The 23,827-nt window shown below is 33.0% G+C and overlaps 1 protein-coding gene across 1 annotated transcript in view; it reads right to left on the bottom strand.

Moving 5' to 3' along the window:
* Window positions 1-23,827, bottom strand: part of LOC128224280 (uncharacterized) — a 76,578-nt gene that overhangs the window by 8,250 nt on the left and 44,501 nt on the right. The window contains exons 5-14 of the mRNA XM_052934088.1: window positions 13,918-14,104; window positions 13,362-13,506; window positions 12,128-12,344; window positions 10,030-10,204; window positions 8,570-8,682; window positions 3,247-3,396; window positions 2,861-3,058; window positions 2,157-2,368; window positions 1,631-1,805; window positions 593-716 (exon numbers count right to left, since the gene is read on the bottom strand). Of these exons, the coding sequence (XP_052790048.1) occupies window positions 593-716; window positions 1,631-1,805; window positions 2,157-2,368; window positions 2,861-3,058; window positions 3,247-3,396; window positions 8,570-8,682; window positions 10,030-10,204; window positions 12,128-12,344; window positions 13,362-13,506; window positions 13,918-14,104 (1,696 nt within the window). The remainder of the gene's footprint in view (window positions 1-592; window positions 717-1,630; window positions 1,806-2,156; window positions 2,369-2,860; window positions 3,059-3,246; window positions 3,397-8,569; window positions 8,683-10,029; window positions 10,205-12,127; window positions 12,345-13,361; window positions 13,507-13,917; window positions 14,105-23,827) is intronic.

Raw genomic sequence — 23,827 nt, 5'->3', positions numbered from 1 at the left:
TATCTTATATGACTGAATTGAAGGCGTTGATGATTTATCTTATATGACTGAATTGAAGGCGTTGATGATTTATCTTATATGACTGAATTGAAGGCGTTGATGATTTATCTTATATGACTGAATTGAAGGCGTTGATGATTTATCTTATATCACTGAATTGAAGGCGTTGATGATTTATCTTATATGACTGAATTGAAGGCGTTGATGATTTATCTTATATCACTGAATTGAAGGCGTTGATGATTTATCTTATATCACTGAATTGAAGGCGTTGATGATTTATCTTATATCACTGAATTGAAGGCGTTGATGATTTATCTTATATGACTGAATTGAAGGCGTTGATGATTTATCTTATATGACTGAATTGAAGGCGTTGATGATTTATCTTATATCACTGAATTGAAGGCGTTGATGATTTATCTTATATCACTGAATTGAAGGCGTTGATGATTTATCTTATATCACTGAATTGAAGGCGTTGATACCAAAATCTGCTGATAATGAGACAAAAAATTGGTCAAAACTGTCAATTTGTGAGAGTGCAGCTTTAAGAGATTTTTTTTTAAGATTGTATGAGGCAAGATTTTACCATGGTAAGTTTTGGGCGCCTCTGGTAGGTTAAGCGGCCCCAGTGACACGATGGTGGCAGGAAGGTCCGACTCCGCCACTCCAAAACGCGGCAACTCACACCACAGGGTTTTATAGTTTGGACACTGTAAATAAAGATAAATATATACAATTTGTAATAACTCCAATAGTAGGGTTTTAGCCAGATTTTAAGTTGAACGGGGTGCTTCAGAAAAGATACAGGGTGCTTAGGGAGAAAGGGTATATTGTATCAAGCAGTGGTCGAAATAAGTACAAGCCCGCAAGCCCTGTACTGGTCAAATGCTTTCCAGACTTGCTCGAAATCTAGATTTTATATAGCAGGGCTTGTAAAAGGTTTGCATGCCAAACACTTGTAAGAATTTTGGCTTGTTCATCCTAAAATCCAATTTCGAAGACTGTATCGGGGTAGTGTGTAATAAAACCATTATGATTTTTTTGAAAATGTTAGAAATTGTGCTTTTATTAGGTTTCAGCTACTTAATATGTTAAGTTTGTTTGAATTCATAATCACATTTCACATTTTATTTAAAATGAAAGAAATGTTTTATGGATTTATATATTTGAAGGTTCACATTTTGAAAAACCAAAATTTACTGGTTGGGTATCAAATCGGTAACAATCACTGTATTTGGTCATAATTGATCATCGATTCAACTTGAGAGTTTGTTTGAATGTTTTTCCTCTCTTTATTTTAGTTCGCGTAGTTGATTTATTTTTCGCCAATTTTCTCTTTTGAGTTTATTTACACATTCGGAGGTATACAGTTGTTATTGTTAACAATATGGCGGAAATCAATAACAGTACTAAATAACTTTAAACATATGTATGACATTAGCATAGTTAAAAATCAAGAGATCACATACAATTAAGGTATTGTCAAAAACATATTAAATTATCGATAATCGGTTTCACTAAAGTTACAATTATCGATAGTCAAACTGGAACCGATTCCAAACACTACAAATCAGTATTGCGCCGAAAGGGTTAAACGAATGAGAATCGCAAGTTCGCTCATCACCTGTGGGTAAGAGAAAGGTGTGCAGTCTTTTCCGATACAACACAGCGTTAATTCACAAGTCAATTGTGCCTGGTTTCCCCATCCATGATGGACATATTCCTCCATGGTGAATTGCAACCTCTCGCTCTGTGGGATACTGTTATCTTCGTATTGCACGCTACGATCTTTTTCACACCTAGTAGACAATACAGTATACTTCATGTAGATATTCTATTAATTTCTTTTAAGTGACACTCGTATTTAAAATTAATACATACACATGTATAACAAACATACATTTTGAGGGATAAACCTTTAATTACTTACTTAATAATGAATATATGGAAAATATTACTTACTGATAACAAAATTGTAACTGTGTATTTAATAGCTAAAAACGCGCAAATATTAATAGACTGGTGGATCTTAAAAGATTTACAGTGATCAACTATCATCTCATATGGTAGAAATACGAGGTTTTCTACACTGGGAGGAGAGTTTTACATTTTACTAATGTAAAAACACATAAATAATTCTTAAATCTTACCCGTTCTTCACTAGATAGTGATTTTTACTGTCGTCAGCGCTGTTCGGCGGAGCGAGCCAGCACGAGTACATGTGAGCTCGTAGCCTTGGGTCAGCAGTTGCCAGTGCCTGCACGTACAACGGGGTGTCGACAGTTGTCACAGTGTATGGGAAGTTCTCCTCTGGTCGCATAAACTTGTCATTTGGGTAGAGGTGTATCTTGTACATCAGCTCCTACAGAAGTTCAACAAAACTATCATTGCCTTTTAAACTGTAAGCTTTAGTGTGTATATCATATTCTACTACAGTCGAACCCCATTGGCTTGAGGTCCCAGAGACTGCAAAAATACTTTGAGCTTTGGGGAATTCAAGTCAATGCCCGAATGCTTACCTCCAGTACTTAGAAATCCGCCCTTTACATCCAGTTTGAGCTAACCTGGAAATCAGGCCAAGCTAGTTCAAGTCAAGTTGGTTTGACTGTATTGATAGTCAAGAGTTATGGTTTGCATACTAAAGATTGTACATTTTATATATCAGTTTTCCTCAAGTCCTTTTACAAGTGCTAAGATCAGACTGAAATAAACTTGGAAAAACAGTTTCAATTTTGTTTTTTCTATAAATACTTAGTATTAAGAATTTTAACTCAATTTTTTGCACCATTTTTCCACTGCATTTTATTGAAAGTTAAATTTGTTAAATATTAAGGTAATCAATGAATCGACTTACAGCCTGCATGGTAGGAACATGAACAGCCACTGGTGATGTTATGCACGAGAATTCCAACGTCAAGTGCCCGGGCACGATATCTTCATCATCAATTCCCGTCCAGTCACCAAGCCCGGAGCCCGATATTATGTCCTCAAGCCCGCTACCCACAAGCCCGTCCAAGCTCTCTGACAACAGGTCATCCATCTGAACAATTAACTGAAAAAGAAAAAAATTATAATATGCTTTTGTTTTTATGTTTTCACCCAACAGCCATCTTAATACTGCAGTTATTTGAGAAAAAATAGCAATCATAAGTCAAGGGGCAAAACACAACCTGTACGTGTATGTGGTATTTTATGTGTATGTGTGTTTACTTCTATGCTAGTGTAAACATTGAGACTTACTGCGTTTATGTACGTCTGCATGCCATCTGAGAGGGACATCTGCGTACTACACCCACGGGGGTCTGACTGGATAAAGGCGTGGCTCAAATTCCTCTCGGCCCGACATCCCTTGTCCAGGAGGCTCAAGTCTCCGACCTCCACATGAACAGTCTGTGAGATACAAATAGAGGATAATTGTATGTTTCAAGACTTGCCGCCTATATGGCAATAAACCGTTGTCTTGACTTGTCTTGTATGTCACAGTTTAAGATCATTATGCATTATCTTTCCCTAAGTGAGCACCATAAGGCCTAAAAAAAAAAATGTTTGGTAAGGGTTACATCCTTTTCAAAAATAGGTAGGGTAGGTAGGCTTTTTTTTATTCTTTTTTTTATTAGGCTTTATATAAGATTGTTATTTTCATCATTGGAGAATGGTGTTAAAGTTATCTTCTGTATAAGCATTTAAGGTTTTAAACTACATATTGAAAAGCAATTAAAAACAAGAGCTGTCACAGTATGTGACGAATGCCCCCGAATGTGACATTGACCTATGAACAAGGTCAGTACATGAAAAGTTGATCTTGCCTGTACGTGTCAAATACATATGGCAAGTTATTTTAAATTGCCTCTGAACATAAAAAAATACCACCCATACTTGACAACCTACACTGTTATGTCCTTATATTCAGAATTCCCTTGTGAATAAACACTTAGTGTATCTTTCACCTTAGAGGTAGGTACATGGGTCTTGCACACGACACGTCGTCTTCGTATGTGGAACACATGTGGCAAGTTATTTTAAAATCTGTCTATACAAGGGAAAGTTACAGCTTGGACACGACAACCTATACTCTATGTCCTTATATGCAGCACTCCATTGTGAATAAACACTAAGTGTAACCTTGACCTTTGAGATAGGGACACGAGTCTTGCACGCGACACGTCGTCTTGGTATGTGGAACACATGTGGCAAGTTATTTTAAAATCTGTCCATACAAGGGAAAGTTACAGCCCGGACACGACAACCTATACTCTATGTCCTTATATGCAGCACTCCATTGTGAATAAACACTAAGTGTGACCTTGACCTTTGAGGTAGGGACACGAGTCTTGCACGCCACACATCGTCTTGGTATGTGGAACACATGTGGCAAGTTATTTTAAAATCTGTCCATACAAGGGAAAGTTACAGAGCCGGCCGGACGGCCGGACGGCCGGACGGTGCGATTTTAATATGCCCACCTTTGGGGGCATAAAAAAGATTTATTTTTTTATTTATTTTTTTTGGTTTTTCATTTTTTTTTCAAACTGACTATAAAAACAGTAGGGTTGGCGCCTATTCCGTAGGTAGGGTCGGGTAACCCAAACCAAATGTTTTAGGCCTAAGTAACATTTCACAAATGGCTTAGCAACAAGTGTAATATTTTCTTTCGCAGTTCATGACTTGATATATATTGTAATCTAACACTGAAAAAAAAAAAAATTATTGTTATTTTATGTGATTTATTTAACAAAAACAAAATTTCATTGATATTTAATAGGAAAACGGCGCGAAATGTCAACTAAATGACGTCATATTGGAATAAGAATTAAGTCATGTCGTTGCATTTTCTTCCTGGCATTGTATGCGTTTATGTCACTAGTTTTACAATGAAACGGGTAAAATCTGAGAAAACAGTGAAATTATATCTCGATATAATCACAGTTTCGGACATAGAGATTATCAAAATATAATCCATCCTTATATTTCAATAAACCACTGGAAACCATGAAATAAATAATGGTTATACGTCATATTTAATAGCTACTGCATCTGCTACCTGATTTATTGAAATTATATACAAGCTGTTGCGGGAACTGTATTATTTTAAGGTTAAGACCACACTGAATAATTGTCCTATATATTCTATAGTCAATTGATCAATTTGAACACAATATAACACTGAATTCTTGTCCTCTATGACCTCCAACACCATCTATGGAGAGAAAGCTTCTCTAGTGCACTCAACATCAAACCACATTAGAAAAGAAGAAATGTTTCTCCAAATAAAAATAAAATTGGTTGAATGTAACCACTGCGTATTCGGTAAAATGACCATATCGTGTGTATGAGTACAATGTGGTGAAAATGTAAACAAAAAAAGTAGCATTCGGAACTCCTCGGCCATTTTTATCGAAAACAACCTCAGATGTATGCTGGTACATTGAAGTAGTTCGTAATTTTTTTAATTATGTCATTTATTAAATGTAGTGTTTTAGCTTGTATCTATTATTGATCTAAGTTTAAATTGATTGCCAGTGAAGTGTATAATTGCAAACATAATTAAGATTCCTAAGAGTTCAGTCATTAAGTTATATAACTGCTAAATTAAATAACTATGCGATCTACTTGCAAGAGACGTAAACATAATGTTTTCTGAGTATGTAAACCGTCGAAATACATCCGAGGTTGTTTTCAATAAAAATGACCGAGGAGTTCCAAATGAAAAAGTAGATCTGGCATGTTCAGCCTGTTTAAACACAAACCATTTAGCTTCAAAACCTATTAAAAACGGAATGAAGCCAATTGTCTTGAAATGGTTATACCATGCTTCGATTCACAGTCATTTGTAAATTAAAAGAAATATTAATAAGGCATGTAACAATAAGTAGGCATTTCCAAATTGGTGTAATTTGCCTGTAATCATGAGGGTGAGATTATAAGTATCTTCCATGGCCGAGAGTGTAAGATAGGTTCATTCCGACCCGAGCGTAGGGTGTTTTGCGGAAACGAGGTTTACAGAGTTTCCGCAAAACACCCTGCGTGAGGGTCGGGATGAACCTATCTTACACGAGCGGCTATGGTAGATGCTTTTTCTCCCACCTCAGTTAAACAAAATTAAGTAAAATTGTATTTTTTGCTGGAACTCTTTTTTGCTTAGTGAAAATAATAGCGTATGTATATGCGATAGCATGTGGTTGTCATGGATATATGCGCAGTGATCCAGTTAATGTTAATAGTCTTTTTAAATAGTTCTAAGGAGAATGAAGCATTATTTATTGAATGGTGCGTGAAAACTGTTTTATGGTGACATTTGAAGCGAGAAATAATTAATTAGCGTTCTAAATATTACCATAAGACAAGATTTCCTTGATGCTACTTACGACAGTCTTCAACAAGGGAGGTAATTACAATGTGGTAAATGGAGTTCCATACGGGCATTTTATCTTCGCCCGTGGGCAAGATAAGAATATCTAGCATGGTTAAATTAGTGGATCTACTTATCTGAGGTGGGAGAAAACTAGCTGTTTTGTATCATGTTTTCAAGTAAATGTTATAGCTTTTGTATAAGTAATAAGGCCAAAAAAAACAACATTTGGTTCAGGTTACCAGTTCCTACCTAAGAAATATGTGCCAACCCTACTGTTTTTATAATCAGTTGTTAGACAAAAAATTAAATTAAAAATAAATAAAAATACTTTATTTTTTTTTTTTTTAAGTTTGAAGTGTTGTTATAAATAGTTTGTAAACCAAAAAAAAAATGAAAAATAAATAAAAATACATTATTTTTTATTTGTTCCAAGTTTGTAGTAATTTTATAACCAGTTGGAAAACAAAAAAATAAATTAAAAATAAATAAAAATATATATTTTTTTATTTGTTTTAGGTGTTAGTTTAAATCTTTTAAGCTTTATACAACAGCTTACTTAACCACACCATTTAAGCTTTATACAACAGCTTACTTTAACACCATTCTCCAATTGTGAAAATAACGTTCTTACATAAAGTCTAAAAAGCAAACAAAAAAACCAATCCTACCTGTATTTGAAAAGGATGTAACCCTAACCAAACCATTTTTTTTTTTGGCCTTAGCATCACAAAAGTCGTAGGTGCAGTGCTTAAATGTCATTCATATCTTTTCTTTTCTTTTAGCTTTATTGTTAATATTGTCTTGAAGATCCTTTTAGAGCCATAAATAAATAATAATCACAATTTCATGATACATAAAACTGAAACATTATTTCGCAAATAGCTCATCATGACTTCTTAAATGGCTGATTCTCTTTCTGAATTCTATCGCTTTTAGCTAATAAATGAAACATTATTTGTTTTTGTATATATTTACAACAATTTAAGAAACTGTAATCTTTATGAAAATAGTTCAAAAGCTGACATTTTAACCAGAAGTTCATGCAAAAAATGTCAAATAATCTTTATGCCTTGTTTACAATCTAGTATTTTTTTCACATTAAAGAGAACCAGGGGCGGGTCCAGGAAATGACATTACAGGGGGCGGGACTTAGAGGCGTGGCCTTTAGACATGCGCCCCTTTCTAATTTCTTAAAGTATATGGCATAAACGGTTTGCATGGCCTTTTAAAGTTACTTTCTGGAGAAAATTAAACCATTTAAAATAAGATGTGGTGCATTTTGAGCATGTATTATGACTTTTTTACCTCCAATTTTGAAATAAAAAAATAAACTTGGACGATTTTCAAGGGGGCCGGACGTACCCCTTGAATCTTACTTACTGATTTTTCACATCGCTTACAAGACATATAATTATCTTTCGCAGTTTTTGCGCATTTTTCGAAATATACTACGGTAGTCTACCATGTAAATCCCAGTAAGTTTACAAATAGCGTTGGATGGCCTCACGGTGTGGTCAAGCCATAATGCAGCCAATAGGGGTCAGTGATTTGTTTTGGAATTATTACCGCAAGTGCCTTGCTAATTGGGAAAAAAAGTTGACTTTGGGTAAAATATAAAATCAGGCCAAAATAGCTAATATAATGGTAAATAAACATGTTCTAACTTTTTATGCATACATTATGCTGTGAAAGAGTAAGTATTACCAAGATATTGTTAATATTTCAAGAAATTCATTGTTGTTTTTTTTTTTTACTCATTAACGTAATCTACATTAATCAAATTGAGAAAAAAATAAAAAAAAATGGAAAAAATGGTTATTTTTTGGCAAGGGGAAACGGTCTTTAGAAGGCGGTAAATAGCACCGAAAAAAATCACTGGGTGCAAGCAGACCTTAAGGGCCGATTGTACAGACCTTTGTTAAAGTTAACAACATGATTAATGACATCGTTGTTAACTTTTAAACATAAAAAATTTGATGATGTGCTCAGCTATTTAAAAATAATCAGAACAGCTGAAGCAGTTGTCTAGAATGTTGATAAAATACAGCAAATAACAAATGTATCCATTAAACTTCCAAAGCAGTATCGATTTAAAAGTTAACAACGATGACGTTAACAACGTTGTTAACTTTAACAAAGTTCTGAACGATCGGCCCTAATAATCTCAAATAAAAACAAACCTCCACACAAACAAAAACCAACTTTAAATACCTCAAGCAGTTTCCTCGGCAGAGCAACGGTGAGACTCGAAGTGTCACAGGATACGGTCATTGCCCCCCGTAACACCTCCTGAATGTGGCGAGGCGTCAACTTTGGCTTCTCGTCTGTAAGACAAGCAAGATTTATTGGAAATTGTCTGAATGACACAAAACGTAAGACCTAACCTTGTTAATGATTGCAGTGTACAATTATCACTGTTTTTTCAACAAAATCAGGGCTAGTATTAAGAATTTGAAAATGGAAGTCTGAACTTCCTTACAATCCATATTGGAAGTGTTTCACTAAAATGTAGAAGTTTAAGTCTCTTGAACACTACAGTTTGTTCTATTATGTTAAAAATCAAACAATTTGCAATGATAATTTGCCAATTTCACAATATTATAATAAGTCATTTAACTTCAAGACTGATTGAAAATGTGACCACAAAGTAACATTGACACCAGGTTTTGATATTTTGAATTTCTAAGCATACAACTTTGGAAGTTTTCTCGAAAGTTATGGAAGTTTTTGTACTTCCAAAGAGTCTATTTTGGAAGTTTTGGTTCATTTCTAGAGAGTAAAATACTTCCAAACTTCCTTTAACGGAAGCCCTGACAAAAATATGTAAATATGCAAGAAAATTGTTTAAATTATTAATTCATATTGATAAATATGATGAAAAATTGAGTTGATTTTTAATAAACATTGTCAATTTTTTTAGGAGTTATCCAGTAAAAATCAAATTGCCATTTTACCACGCCATTGGTGATAATGTTAATTTTTAATGTATTGCAATACAGTATAATTTTAACCGAAGCCCCGACAAAAACATGTAAATATGCAGGAAAATGGTCTAAATTAGGAATTCATATGGATATATATATAATGAAAATTAGAGGTAATTATAAATAAACTTTCTTTTAAGAGGTATCTAGAGTTAAAATCAAATTGCCATTTTTTGCGCCATTGGTGATAATGTTAATTTTTTATGTATTGCAATACCAGATAATTTTCGTACCATTTTATAACGATACACCTTGTTGATTAATAATATGCATAATTAATGACGGAAAATACATACAGATGTTACTATAAAAAAATAATAAATTTGAGGGGTGAAAGTGAAAAGGTTCTATCTTCTTCCTTATTTAATGTCACTTAGAACCTTTTCGCATTCACTCCTCGAATTGCAATTTGTATTTTTCTCTTCAAGTCATTCAAAATTCACACAGATGCAAGATACAACAAAATTGATTTCACGTCAGATATACATAAATTTCAATACTAGCTCGCAGACCTATTTTACGACAAAATGCAAATCATATAACGTATCAATAATGCAACACAGAACCTGGAAGATAATAAAGAAATGCATTCAAATAAGATTAAAGTTTAATAGAATTACCAGAACACAGTTTTTCATTTGGCACCTTAAATTGTTGAGTGCTGCTTTTGACCCAAATATTACTTACCTGAATGAGGCACCGAAATCTGTATGTGGTTTGAATTGTTGACTGCCGCATACATCGCTATAGGCCCTAGATAATACTCAACCCAGCGAAGCAGATCATGACCAGATTCTTCCAGCAACTCAGAGCGAACACCGACATCCATCTCAAGTCCCGACATGTCCACATCGCTGTTTGCCTATTGGAACATTAAATACGAGAATATTTCAAGATGGGAGCCGAACAAAACATACCATGAACAAAATTTCCCATGCCTTTTTTTACTAGGTGAACCAAAGATCCCATATCATTTTGACAGGGTGGACAAAACATCCCAACAGATTTTGACAAGTCAGATAACACATCCAAGGGAAAAAATATCCAATGCCATTTTTTAATTAGGTGGATAAAAGATCCCACATCCTTTAAGCGGGTTGGACAAAACATCCAGACTTATTTTGACAAGGTGGACAAAACATCCAGACTTATTTTGACAAGGTGGACAAAACATCCAGACTTATTTTGACAAGGTGGACAAAACATCCAGACTTATTTTGACAAGGTGGACAAAACATCCAGACTTATTTTGACAAGGTGGACAAAACATCCAGACTTATTTTGACAGGGTGGACAAAACATCCAGACTTATTTTGACAGGGTGGACAAAACATCCAGACTTATTTTGACAGGGTGGACAAAACATCCAGACTTATTTTGACAAGGTGGACAAAACATCCAGACTTATTTTGACAAGGTGGACAAAACATCCAGACTTATTTTGACAGGGTGGACAAAACATCCAGACTTATTTTGACAGGGTCGACAAAACATCCAGACTTATTTTGACAAGGTGGACAAAACATCCAGACTTATTTTGACAAGGTGGACAAAACATCCAGACTTATTTTGACAAGGTGGACAAAACACTCCATACTGGTATGCCATCTTTGACATACAAGCTCACATAAATGTTTGTCAGCCTCGATAACATTTATCACCATGACAAATGTGTTTATTCCACCAATTATTTGAATTATTAATGGTTCCCTAAAAGAAACCCATTTGGTTCTGGTAACCCAACCCTACTTTAGAAATAGGCGCCGAACATACTGATTTTATAGTCAGTTGGAAAACACACGACATTCATTTTTTTAAAGTGTGTTTAATATGTAGCTTAAAACCGTTAAAGCTTTAAACAGAAAATTACCGTATCAATGGACTTTGATAAAGTGCCTATTCATCAATTTGATTTATTTGTCACAGAAACAGAAACATTACAAATAAGTTTTTTAATTATAAATGTACAGGATGGGATGTTTTTACCACCCTGTCAAAATGATGTGGGATGTTTTGTCCACCATGTCAAAAATATTCGACATGTTTTTTGATAAAATTTCAAAATGAATATCGTATTAAATTACCACTCATATAATTTTCATACATGCACTATTTCTGAGAGGCTTCCAAGGGGGTTTTGGTCTGAATACCTGGGGATTTCGATAGAAGGCCAGGGAATTTTTACGCAGCAAAATTAAGAACATATTGATTTTATCATTTATGAAATAATCCAGCAACACAGTTATTATTACAACAATTTTGGGACTAGGTCAACATTTGGTTGTCCAGTTAGCGCAGTGGTTAACGCACTCGCTTCTCACCAAGGCGACCCAGGTTCGAATCCCGATCTTGGAGCATGTGAGTTTCATTTGTGGTCACCAAGCCGGACAAGTGGGTTTCTTCCAGGTACTCAGGTTTCCCCCACAACACAAGACCACACTTTCACGTAAAATTGGGCCAACGAGAGTGATTAATATAATGTTGTTTCACAATCGTTCTTAAATAAATAGGTTTGAACTAAACTAGGTCAACATGGTCTTTGATGGTACAAAGAAGCTACAGAAAGTGTTTTCATGGAATTTTACAATCATATTATTATGGACACTTTCTACTGTCATTTTTTTTTTCATTTTTTATTTTTGAGTTCCAAAGGATATTATTCCCCCGATGGGGGACCAGGAGATGGGTCAAAATTCCGGGAAATTTTTCCCCTAGCTGGGAGATATGGCAAGTATGCCTATTCATCTTACGTTTCAGTAACATTGTGTCATACTCCTAAACTTACCACAATCATAATAAACTCATCCTTCTGCTTTGAATGCACGTGCCACTCCACGTTAGGTGGCGATTTAAGCACGAGCCAAAATACGCGCCCAGATTCGGGCTTCCTTGATCTCGGGCGCCGTCCCTTGGGGATTGGGGGCGTTTCCAAGGTGACTTCCAGACTGACCAGGTATGGCTCAAGTGTTCCAACATTGCCGAGTTCCACAACATAGACCAACCTGCAGGGTAGAAACATAAGCATTACAGATTTGCGTCGCATACTTGCTCCATTAGAAAATAATTCGTTATAATAATTTGATATAATTTTAAAAAGAATGTAAGTATACCAGCATTCAATTTAATGTTTACATTCTAAATCTTAATGCCGATCCATTCATTACTTGCCTCTTGGTATATTTATATAGTCAAACTCTGTAATCTCGATGTTCTGGCAATGTCATTTTTTTTTAGATTTTTTTCGGTGAAGTTGTATAGTTTTTGGATTTTGTATTATATATCAAATGTAAGTGGGACGTATTTCCCGAGGTCCCAACTACATGATGAGTTTTCACTCTATCAGATATACCTCCCATGGATCTTATATTTCATTATACAAAAAAATATTGCTGACACCTGTTACATCTGAGATGATACATTGTGTCTACTAAAACTGATTTTCAACTATATTTTACAACTTATATTTTTATTTATTATTATTATTATTATTATTTTATTATCATTATTATTATTATTTTATTATTATTATTATTATTATTATTATTATTATTATTTTATTATCATTATTATTATTATTATTATTATTATTATTTTATTATCATTATTATTATTATTATTATTATTATTATTATTATTATTATTATTTTATTATTATTGTTATTTTTTCCTTCATCATTCATTCATCCATCCATTCATTCATTCATTTATCATTATCATCATCATCATTATCATCATCATCATCATCATTGTTGACATCATCATCATTATCATCATCATCATTGTTGACATCATCATCATTATCATCATCATCATTGTTGACATCATCATCATTGTTATCATCATCATCATTGTTATCATCATCATCATTGTTGACATCATCATCATCATTGTTGACATCATCATCATCATCATCATCATCAAAATTATTATTTAATCTATTTTATTTTATTATTTATTTTATTTACCTTTTTACTTATTTATTTATCATTGTTATCATTTATTCATTTATAATTGCTTACTTTGACTGAGAAGAAAATCTATGTGGTAGAAGACATCCGTTAATGGACTGTTTTAAGGCCATCGTTGCTCCAGCACTAAGGGCTGTGTTGTCTGCTCTGTTAACGTCACACGGGGTGTCGGATATTGCCTCAGGAAGTGAAGAAGCTGAAATCAAATTTGGCCATTTAGTTTCTCTTGAAAAACAATTTTTTTATTAGACCTCTACAGATGCACTCCCAAAATAACCATATCTAAATCCTGTTGTTACCTAAAAGAATGAATTAATATCGAAAACATTGGTTCTTACGAAAGAATACGTGTTTAATTTAAAAGGTGCAGAAAACACAGTATTTCTACCTTACGAGTCAATAGTTGATCACTGTAAATGTTTAAGGACCCATCATTTACTGTAATATTTGTGGTTTTTCAGCTATTTAATACACGGTTACAATATTGTTATCTGTTATTAATATTTGACATAAATCCATTATTTAGTAAGTAGTTAAAGGTTCATCACTTAAAACTTACTTTTTTTTACAAAAGACTTTTCTACACAAATTTATCACCAATTCATACCTTTTCCGACTTCCAGTCGAATGCTATGTCCGCCATCCAGTGTCGTAAACGATGTCAACACGGGGAATTTCATTTTAAGCCAAGTTGCGAGCTGGTCAATGTCATAAGGTAATCTGCGAGGTTTCTGAATAGTTGGCTTCGTCACCATCTTCTTGTTGGCGAATCGGAACCCAGACCCATGGGAAACCTGAAAAGGATAAGTCAGGCAATTTAAAGATGGACTTATTTATTAGTATAAGTTAACCTTTTCTTGTCATTTTGTATAGAGTTGATACACTGCAATCAGGTTTCTCTCTTTGGTTCGAACCCTGTAACTGTTTATAACAAGAGCAGCACAGATCAAACGTCAAAGATAGTTTGTTGTCAAACAAGGGAGATAACTTAATTTTCAACGCTAATTTGCTGTCAAACAAGGGAGTTAATTCAATTGTCAACGCTAGTTTGTTTTCAAACAAGGGAGATAACACAAAAATTACAACTATCAGAGTTATTCTCTCTGTCTTATTTTGAAGTTTCATTTAATTTGATTCAACCCCTGTAACAGTTAATAATTACATGACAGGGAATTACATGACGATAACTGATATCAGAATTATTCTCCCTGCCTCATTTTGAAGTTACATTAAATTTGGTTCAGCCCCAGTATCAGTTAATAACCAGAGCAGCGCAGAGCAAACATCAATGCTATTTTTTAAGGGGTAGGGGGTTCTCAGGCAAACAAGGGAGATGATTCAACATTTACTTAAATTACTTATATCAGAGTTATCCTCCCTGCCTCATTTTGAAGTTACATTAAATTTGGTTCTAAGAGAGCAGTGCAGAGCAAACATCAATGCTATTTTTAAGGGGGGGGGGGGGGGGGGGGGGGTTCTCAGTCAAACAAGGGAGATAATTCAACAATTACTTAAATCAGTCAAACAAGGGAGATAATTCAACATTTACTAATATCAGAGTAATTTGCTCTGCCTTTTCTTCAAGTGACATTAAATTTGGTTCAACCCGTGTAACAGTTTATAACAAGAGTGGTGCAGTTGAGAGAACTTTTATGCTCAAGTTTTGGCACCAAAAAATGTTTTCCCAGTAATGCATCTGAACACACTTATAACTCTTTTACTCATTGATAGCGAATACACCATACACTTATACAAGTACAGAAAAAATAATCTGGTGTTAGGTGGGTGCAAACACATGCTGGTACAGCCATGGAAAAATTAGAAAACTTGACAACGAAACCACACGCCCACAAGGACTCATACACAAACATAAGGATAACTTGAAAAACAACAACTTTAAAGCCTTTTGTTGAATCGAGTTTCTAATGCTATTCAAAATCATGGACTCCAAAGACAATACATGAGCATTATCATCATTTGTTGAAGTGTTCCAGCTATCAGTATCTTAGTTTAAACACTCAATGAGATTTTTTTGGAATAATTTCCACAACCTATGCCTTGCAAAAAGGGGAGAAAGTTGTCATTGGGAAAATAAAAAATCAGGCCAAAATAGCCTATATAATGACAAATATACATGTTTTCACCTTTTATGTATACATTATGCTGTAAAAGAGTCTGTCTTGTCAAGATTTTGTTTATTTTTCAAGAAATTCATTGCATTTTTATTCATTAAAGTAATATGCATTTATCAAATTTGGAAAAATTATAATTCTTTGGGGAAAATGGACATTTTTTCACAAAGGGAAACAACCTTGAGACGGCAGTTAAAACCACAAAAAACACAGACTTCTGATGATTTACAACACTTTATTTCATCATACAAAATAGAAGTACATTTTGTAAAAACATGAGCAAACCTCATTTAAGTGATAACCCAATGAATTTTACCACACTTTATTTCGTCAAACGATAAAGTACATTTTTACAAAAACATGAATTAGTCCATTTATAGTGATAACTCAACAAATTTTTAATGTTCTAGCCGTTACAGTGATATGGTTCCTATTACAGCAATCATTATATGCTCAACATGCATTCTGATTTTCATAAAACTATATTGAATACTTTTTGAGTTTTGTTCATTTTATAAAATATTAACAATGACACAGTCTATTGTATAGAGAAGATTGGACGTTCATATTGCATAAACAGAAATGTCGGGAATAATGACACAATTGTTCTTTTATCAATTTTGCGATCTGATTGGAGTAGTGCAACATCATTTAACCAATGATATACGACTTTAGGACATCATTGAATGCGATTGCATGTTCTCCTGTGGGCATACAGCATTAACGCACAAAAAATATGTGATCACTTCTGAATTAAACCTGCACTCTTACAGATTGAACGTTTTGACAACTTTTTTATTTTTTTATCTTGATATGAGCCAATTTTTGGGTAAATATCTCCAAACCAGTAAAAGAAGACTCCTGCCAACCGGTAATACTATTCGGCCAAAAAAATAAAATGGTTTGGTTAGGGTTACATCCTTTTCAAAAACAGGTAGGGTAGGTAAGCTTTTATTTTTTTCTATTCTTTTTATTAGGCTTTATTAAAGAACGTTATTTTCATCACTGGAGAATGGTGTTAAAGTAATTTTTCTGTATTGAGCGTACAAGGTTTTAACCTAAATATTAAAACACACTTTATTTCGTAGGTGGGGTCGGGTAAGCGGAACCAAATGTTTTTTTTTATATAAGGCCTAAACTATAATTGTTTAAATTTATTTCAAAGCTCTACCAACACTACCTCGTAATTTTATCGATGTTACCAGAAACACTAGAATAAAATTGCTTTGCCTAAGTGGCCTTGGACTTCTTCTAGGATATCACTGATTTCCTCTGTGAAATTGTATTCAATGCAAATGACATTTTGAATTGAGCTATTATTGTAATTGAATAGATATAAAGGCTATATATCATCAAAATATAATCTAAAAGTACATTATCTAACATTCATGATATAACCAAAGAATAATTTTATTAAAACAGGGGCCTTATTCAATATGAAACTTAAGTTTTTCTTATGGTCATAAATGATTGACCTCACTGTATAGGTCTGGGCCGGTACTCATAAAATATTTTAAACAATTTATTAAAGTTGTTTCCTAACTAAAGTCATTTGGCCTAAGTCAGGTATTCCACTGGTTATTTGATATAATTTCTTCATTATACCTGAAATACTTTATTTTCATTGATGTTAAAGAATATACATACTTTTATCAAAAAATCACTTATACTTATTTTTTAATTTGACTATGAAAATTTTAAGAATTCGACTAGTTAAAACTAGTTAAAAAAAGATTTAAGATTTTTTTGAATACTGGCCATTTTATTTACATGTACATCATACAATCTGAATAGCTACATCGTTCTCAGATTAGATGAAAGACCAATATTAAATACCCAGTGACCACTGGACAATATGTTTGTTTATATTTTCTTCTACGAAACTTTTCTGTTACTATTAAGTATAAAAAACATGCATTTCAATTCCTTATGAAACTCAGAAAGCCATCACTTTTTTAAGGATGTACTATTAAAAAAAAAAATCTTCAGATTTAATTTAATATGCCCGTGGACAGGTGCGAACTATAAAAAAGATTATCTGTACCTGCCACATTTTAAACATCTTAATATCATTTGCATTATTTGTTTTCACCCGTCTTTTTATCATCAAAATCATACATGCTCGACTGAACAAACACCTTTAAAAACAAACTCAAGCACAGATTGGTCGATTGAATCCACCACTCCTTCACAATTGTAAACAAAAAATCAAATACCAGTGTAAACGTAATAAGTTTGATCTTTATATCCCCACGAACGTTAAAGGCCCTGACCTTAAAGAGCGGTGGGATGAAAGTCGAATGGAAGCAATATAATCTCGTTTATAGAATGTCAATATTTACATTGAATTTTTCAATAAAGAGTTTGATAACAGACTATTCTCAGCGATATGACATTCCTCTCCCATACAATGATTAAAATTGATTTCTATACACTGTACTTTTAGGTGGTTGAAAGTGTTTTTATAATGAAATTATAACTCAGGAATTTATTACCATTTTGTTTATTTCATCCTTTTTCTTTCATTTATAAAAAGTCTTGATCTCAATTTTAAAAGTCAAATTATTTCAATATTTTTCTATTAAAACAACTTTTGTTGTACAACTATCAATTTTAATAAACAAGTTATTCCAATATTTTTTCTATTACAACAATTTTTGTTTTTTAAGTATCAATTTTAATAGTCAAGGTTTATTTCAATAGTTTTTTTCTATTAAAATAACTTTTTTATTATAACAATCATTTCACATATTGTGGTTGTGTCTTTGTTATAAAACAAAAAAGTTCTGTTTTCTGTTGTTGTTGCTGATGGTGCTGGTGCTGCTGTTGCTGTTAACAAAAACAATCTTGTTTCTATATTCTGCAATGGAATAATCTTTAACAAAATGCATAGATAGTTTCAGTTATTGAACTCTCTCTTTTTTGTTTGTATAATATCCCAAATCTTGATCATATACTGTATACACATAGTGTGCTAATTTTTACTCATTTGTCAATATATACAAAATCTCTAAGAAAGACAACTCATTCAACCTCCCACACACCAAACCAATAAATTACTCATATTACCTCCCTTGTTAATTAAGCAGCCATTATAAATGGCATGAAGCCAAAAGTCAAGGGGTTTTATAGCCAGAGGGTGAGTATGATTTATGAAGAGATAGGCTATGCCATATTAACTACACTGCAAAACAAACCTCAGGAAAATTCTCAGATATATCTACCACACACAAAAAAGAAATTATACAGGGATAGCCAGCAATTTGACCTTACGGTTAATGTCTCGATTGAACTTTTCACTGTGAGATTTTTTCTTAAGGCTGCACTCTCACAGATATACCATTTTTACAACTTTTTTATTTTTTTATTATGAAATAAAGTGTGGTAAATCATAAGGAGTGTTCACACTAAGATACTGACAGCTGGAAACCATCAGGAATTGTTGATATTTGCTGAAATATCATCTTCAAAGACAACAATTTTTTAATATCATTACTATAAGCTTTCAGTATTTTGTTGCTGTGTGATTGGCTAATGACATTATAACATGTTATCAATGTATTGTTATGATGATGATGATGATGTTGATGATGATGATGATGATGATGATGATGATGATGATGATGATGATAATGACAATGATGACGATGGTTAGTACAAACAACATGGTTTATTGTACAGTACTGTATACTTTTTGGTTGTCAGGTTGACGGTTAACACGCTGTTATAATTTACCACAAAGTGTAAATACCATGGTAGCTGAATGCAAAACTGTTATGTGAACAGTAAGAAAATAAATTCATTAATATAATTGGCTGTCATCACAATATTTTTTCAGGCTTATTCATTGTGACCTTATGTTTTATGGCTAAAATGGATTTAATTGTTTGTTAACTATGGCTGGAATTGTTTCATGATTATGTTGAAACCGATGTACAATTAGGCCTGTGTCTCTCCACCGAACCCCGGTGTTAATTACTTTTTGATGGCTGAAAAATCGTGTAGACCTGAGGAAAACATTTTTATGTTGAATGTTTAACAGTGGTTATAAAAGTTTGTCATCTCACCGGAGCCATTAAAAAACACCCTACACCCATAAATCAAATGTAATTAGATACTGACAAATGAAGTATTATAGTACGTTGTAATAAATTTACTATGTTTTAGCAAATGACTTGTTTTTATGGATGTTGGCATTTTTCTTAATGGCTCGTTATTAAACTGTTGACTGTGGTCGTATAGTTTTGTAAAATAACGTAATGTATTGTAGTTTGTTTGGGTTTTGTTAGAAAAATTCGTAAGGCTCGAAATCATTTTTTTCCACAGTTCACAGTAGTACTGATCTTAGCGCAAACACTGCGCTGGTTAAATGTTGCCAAGCAAGCATATGCTTGAAGCCTGGATTTTATATAGCAGGGCTTTATGATTTTTCAATACTTACAGCACGAGGATGACTTTGGGCTCGTTCATCGAAAAATCAAATTTTGATGACTAAATTCAGCCATTCAAATCATGATGAGGGCATTGTAAGACCATAAATTTTAATAAGATTTCTAGGCCAGTTCTTCCAGGGTTCCTGCTATTCTATATATATGCTATTCTCAGATTGTTCAACTTCAATGTTAAATTCATCATCATCCTCATCATCATCATCATCATCATCATCATCAAATCATCATCATCTTCCTCCTCCTCATCATCATCAAATCATCATCATTATCATCATCATCGTTGTCCTTGTCATCATCTTAATCATCATCATCATCATCAACAAATCTTCATATTCATCATCATCAAAACCACCATACCTCCTATGCCACCAACAAACCACCACCATCACCACAACTGCCACAATCATCATCATCATCATCCTCATCATCACCACCACCACCACCATCATCACCATCATCTTCATCATCACCACCACCACCACCATCATCACAGTCGTCATCATCATCATCATCATCATCATCATCATCATCATCATCATCATCATCATCATCATCATCATCATCACTGTCAATGCCATCACCTGGTCATGGTCATCATGACCTTGACTTTTAACCAACTGACCCCAAATATACTGATCATTACAAATGTTGATAGACCCTACAAGAAGTAAATCAGAAATTATTGACCAGACAAAGTGTGACACTAATGCCGCTTACGACTTAGTCGCAGACAACGCTGCCGGACAAGGAGACCACAATTTATCTACTTATGATGCCCCTTAAAATATATAGAATCCTGTCAATGATACAGTTTCCATGGTTAAACACCTCATTCAGTATCATAAAACTTCAATCTTATTGAAAATCAATACATACATATACATGTATAACAAACATAAATTTTGACTGATAAACCTTTCACTACTTACTAAATAATGCATTAATAGAAAATATGAATTACTGATAACAAAATTGTAACTGTGTATTTAATAACAGAGACCGCAAAAATATTAAATGATTGGTGAGTGCTAAAAGATTTACTGTGGTTTACTATAGTCTTGTAAGGTAGAAAAACCGTGTTTTATGCTCATTTCTTCAAATCAAACTCGGTATCCTTCATAAGAACCATAATGTTTTTGACTTTTATTCATTCCTTTTGGAATATTAAAACAATATTATTAATTGCGGTAAATCTTACTTGAGAGTAAGAGTGCATCTTTAATTAATTGTACTATGCAAAGGCTTAACATATGTTAAATCTATGCAACAATTTAAAGGGATTTGTACTTGTAACATGCCCAAGGCACACATACAAATTAGCTGGATTAGTTTGAATAAAATTTAGTATTTAAAAAAAAAAAATGTCGACTGCATGGTTTTGGGCATTCTTACTTCGAAAACTATCAGTATCAAAACACACAAGAAGCAAGTGAAACAAATCAGATTTTAAAGCTGCACTCTCACAGATATACCATTTTTATAACTTTTTATTTTTTGTCTTGGAAAGGGCATTTTTTAAAAATAAATTTCTGCAAACCAATGATTTAAGATTGGTGACAAAAAATGAGATTGTCGATTTTTATATTTCCGTTCGAAAATTAATGTTTTATGGCTTAAACAGTTATTAACAGTTTAAGAAAAATGCATAAAACATCATTTTTTGAACTTAAATATAAAAATCTGCGACCGATTTTTTGTCAGCAGTCTTATATAACTGATTTAAATGGATTTAGCAAAAATTGGCTCGTTCCAAGACAAAAAATAAAAATGTTGTCAAAACGTTCAATTTGTGGGAGTGCAGCTTTAAAATATTAAAACAGGACTCAAAATTGGCCCTACTAAAATATGGAACAAAGTGATTAAAGACCAAAGCACATTATATATTCGTCAATAACTCGACAAAACATGCATTGTAAAACGTTTATTATATACTGTAAGGTAATAAATTAAACTTTATTAAAAACTGTTCATAAAAAATAAGGCTGAAATTAACATTAAAACATAAAACAGAATTGTGAATGATATATACAAAACCGGCAATAACAGTCCGCGCTATCTTCATGAAACTTGCTATGAACAGTGCTTTTCTTTGATGAAAAACTTCAAACGAACAGATTGTCAAAATGTGCATTCATAAATTTGATCTACAGCAGTTTTCCTTGCACGATATTATAGGATCAAACAATTTGAATTATCATAAATCTCATCAATAAAATCAATTACAGAACTTGGGCTTGGCCTTTGCACGCCCGAGATCTGGAACAGGGATACCTTATTACACTCAATGATATATTACTATATTTTATACTAATGAGTAATTCGTAAAGCACACTCAGTATTTTATTATTAAGTATTTGAAGATGCTGATCCTAATATATATTTACTCAATTTTGTTATTTATCACTAGCAAATTCAGGGTGCGCAAAAAGAGCCCCCCTGCCCCCCTTCAAATTTTAAGATGCTCTTAATATATAATTATTATTTTTTTTTTTTTATCACTAGCAGATTCAGGGTGCCCCCCACCCCACACCTTAATTCTTACTACACTTAATATTATATTAACAGATTTTTGAAGACGCTCATAGCTCATAATATATATATTTACTCTACTTTGCCCCCCCCCCCCACCGGCCCCACCTCCTCAAATTGTCTAAGTAAACTGATCATGTAAAAATGGTGGTTTGTTTTCCCCATAAATTAAACACAGAAATGAAATGCTAAAATGTTTTTACAGACCCCCAAGGAGCATGTTTGGGGCCAAAAAAAACCCCAGCAGCTCTGAGTGGAAAAGTGCAACTCTTCTCTTTAATGTCAAATCCTAGTTCTGCCCTAATTTAATAAAAGTACAAATCTCAACAAATAGGTTTCACTTATTAAGAGGGTTGTTATTATTTTGGGCTATAACAATAAATGAATGTTAATGACTTATGCTACTAATCATTTATATTTTGTCCATAAAAGCTTCAAACTTCGGCAATAGTTTTGATAAATATTTTAATTGTGTCAATGACGCATTTTTAAACATGACCCAGAAATTAATTTTATTATTTTAATGACCAACGAATGAATAATAATCATTATCAACTTATTACAATGAAACGTTTTCTTATCCTAGTGACTAAAATATTGTCAGACATTTAATCATGTATTTGTCAAACAAATGACCTAACCATTTGTTCACAATTATTACCTTTTATTTACCATTGTCTGACAAATTATTATAATATTGTCAGACACATGACCAAAAAAATGTCAGACAAATCATGGTCAAACTAGAATGTCCGACAATTGTAACCAAAACATTGTCAGATAAATAGTATAAGTACTGCAAGTCAAATAACAAAAATGTTGTCAGACAAATTATCAAAACATTGTCAGTAGTGATGTTCCGATGATCGATTATAATCGAAAATCGATTGGTTGGGCCTGAAATTGGCGACAATCTATTGTATTTGGTTAAAATCAATCATCGGTTAAAAAGGATCATCAAGTAAAAATGAACTATTTTTTATATAACACTTAATTACTTCAATCATAGACATAACGTATATGCATATAATGATTAAGAGTTTAATAATGTGCATGGATAAAACTTTACTTTAGGTTTTATCTAGTATTTAAAAAAAACGATTGTACTATTGATATCGGTTACTTGAGTGGAACTGATTATCGATTGTAAAATTGGAACCGATTCCCAACACTAATTGTCAGACAATTTATTGAAATATTTCTATCAAACAAATGACCATGTTGTTGTCAGCTGATGTATAAAAATATTGTCAGACAAATCTGACCAAAATATTATCAGACATTAATGACAAAACGTTTATGAGACAAAGATCAAAATCTAGTTCCACAAAATTACCAGAAATATTGTCAGGCAATGATATATAAATGAAAGAACCAGCAAATATTGTCATGTACAACACGCAGG

The sequence above is a fragment of the Mya arenaria genome, chromosome 17 (assembly GCF_026914265.1).
Source record: "Mya arenaria isolate MELC-2E11 chromosome 17, ASM2691426v1".
NCBI classification, from domain to species: domain Eukaryota; kingdom Metazoa; phylum Mollusca; class Bivalvia; order Myida; family Myidae; genus Mya; species Mya arenaria.
This window is presented reverse-complemented; position numbering and strand designations above follow the sequence as displayed.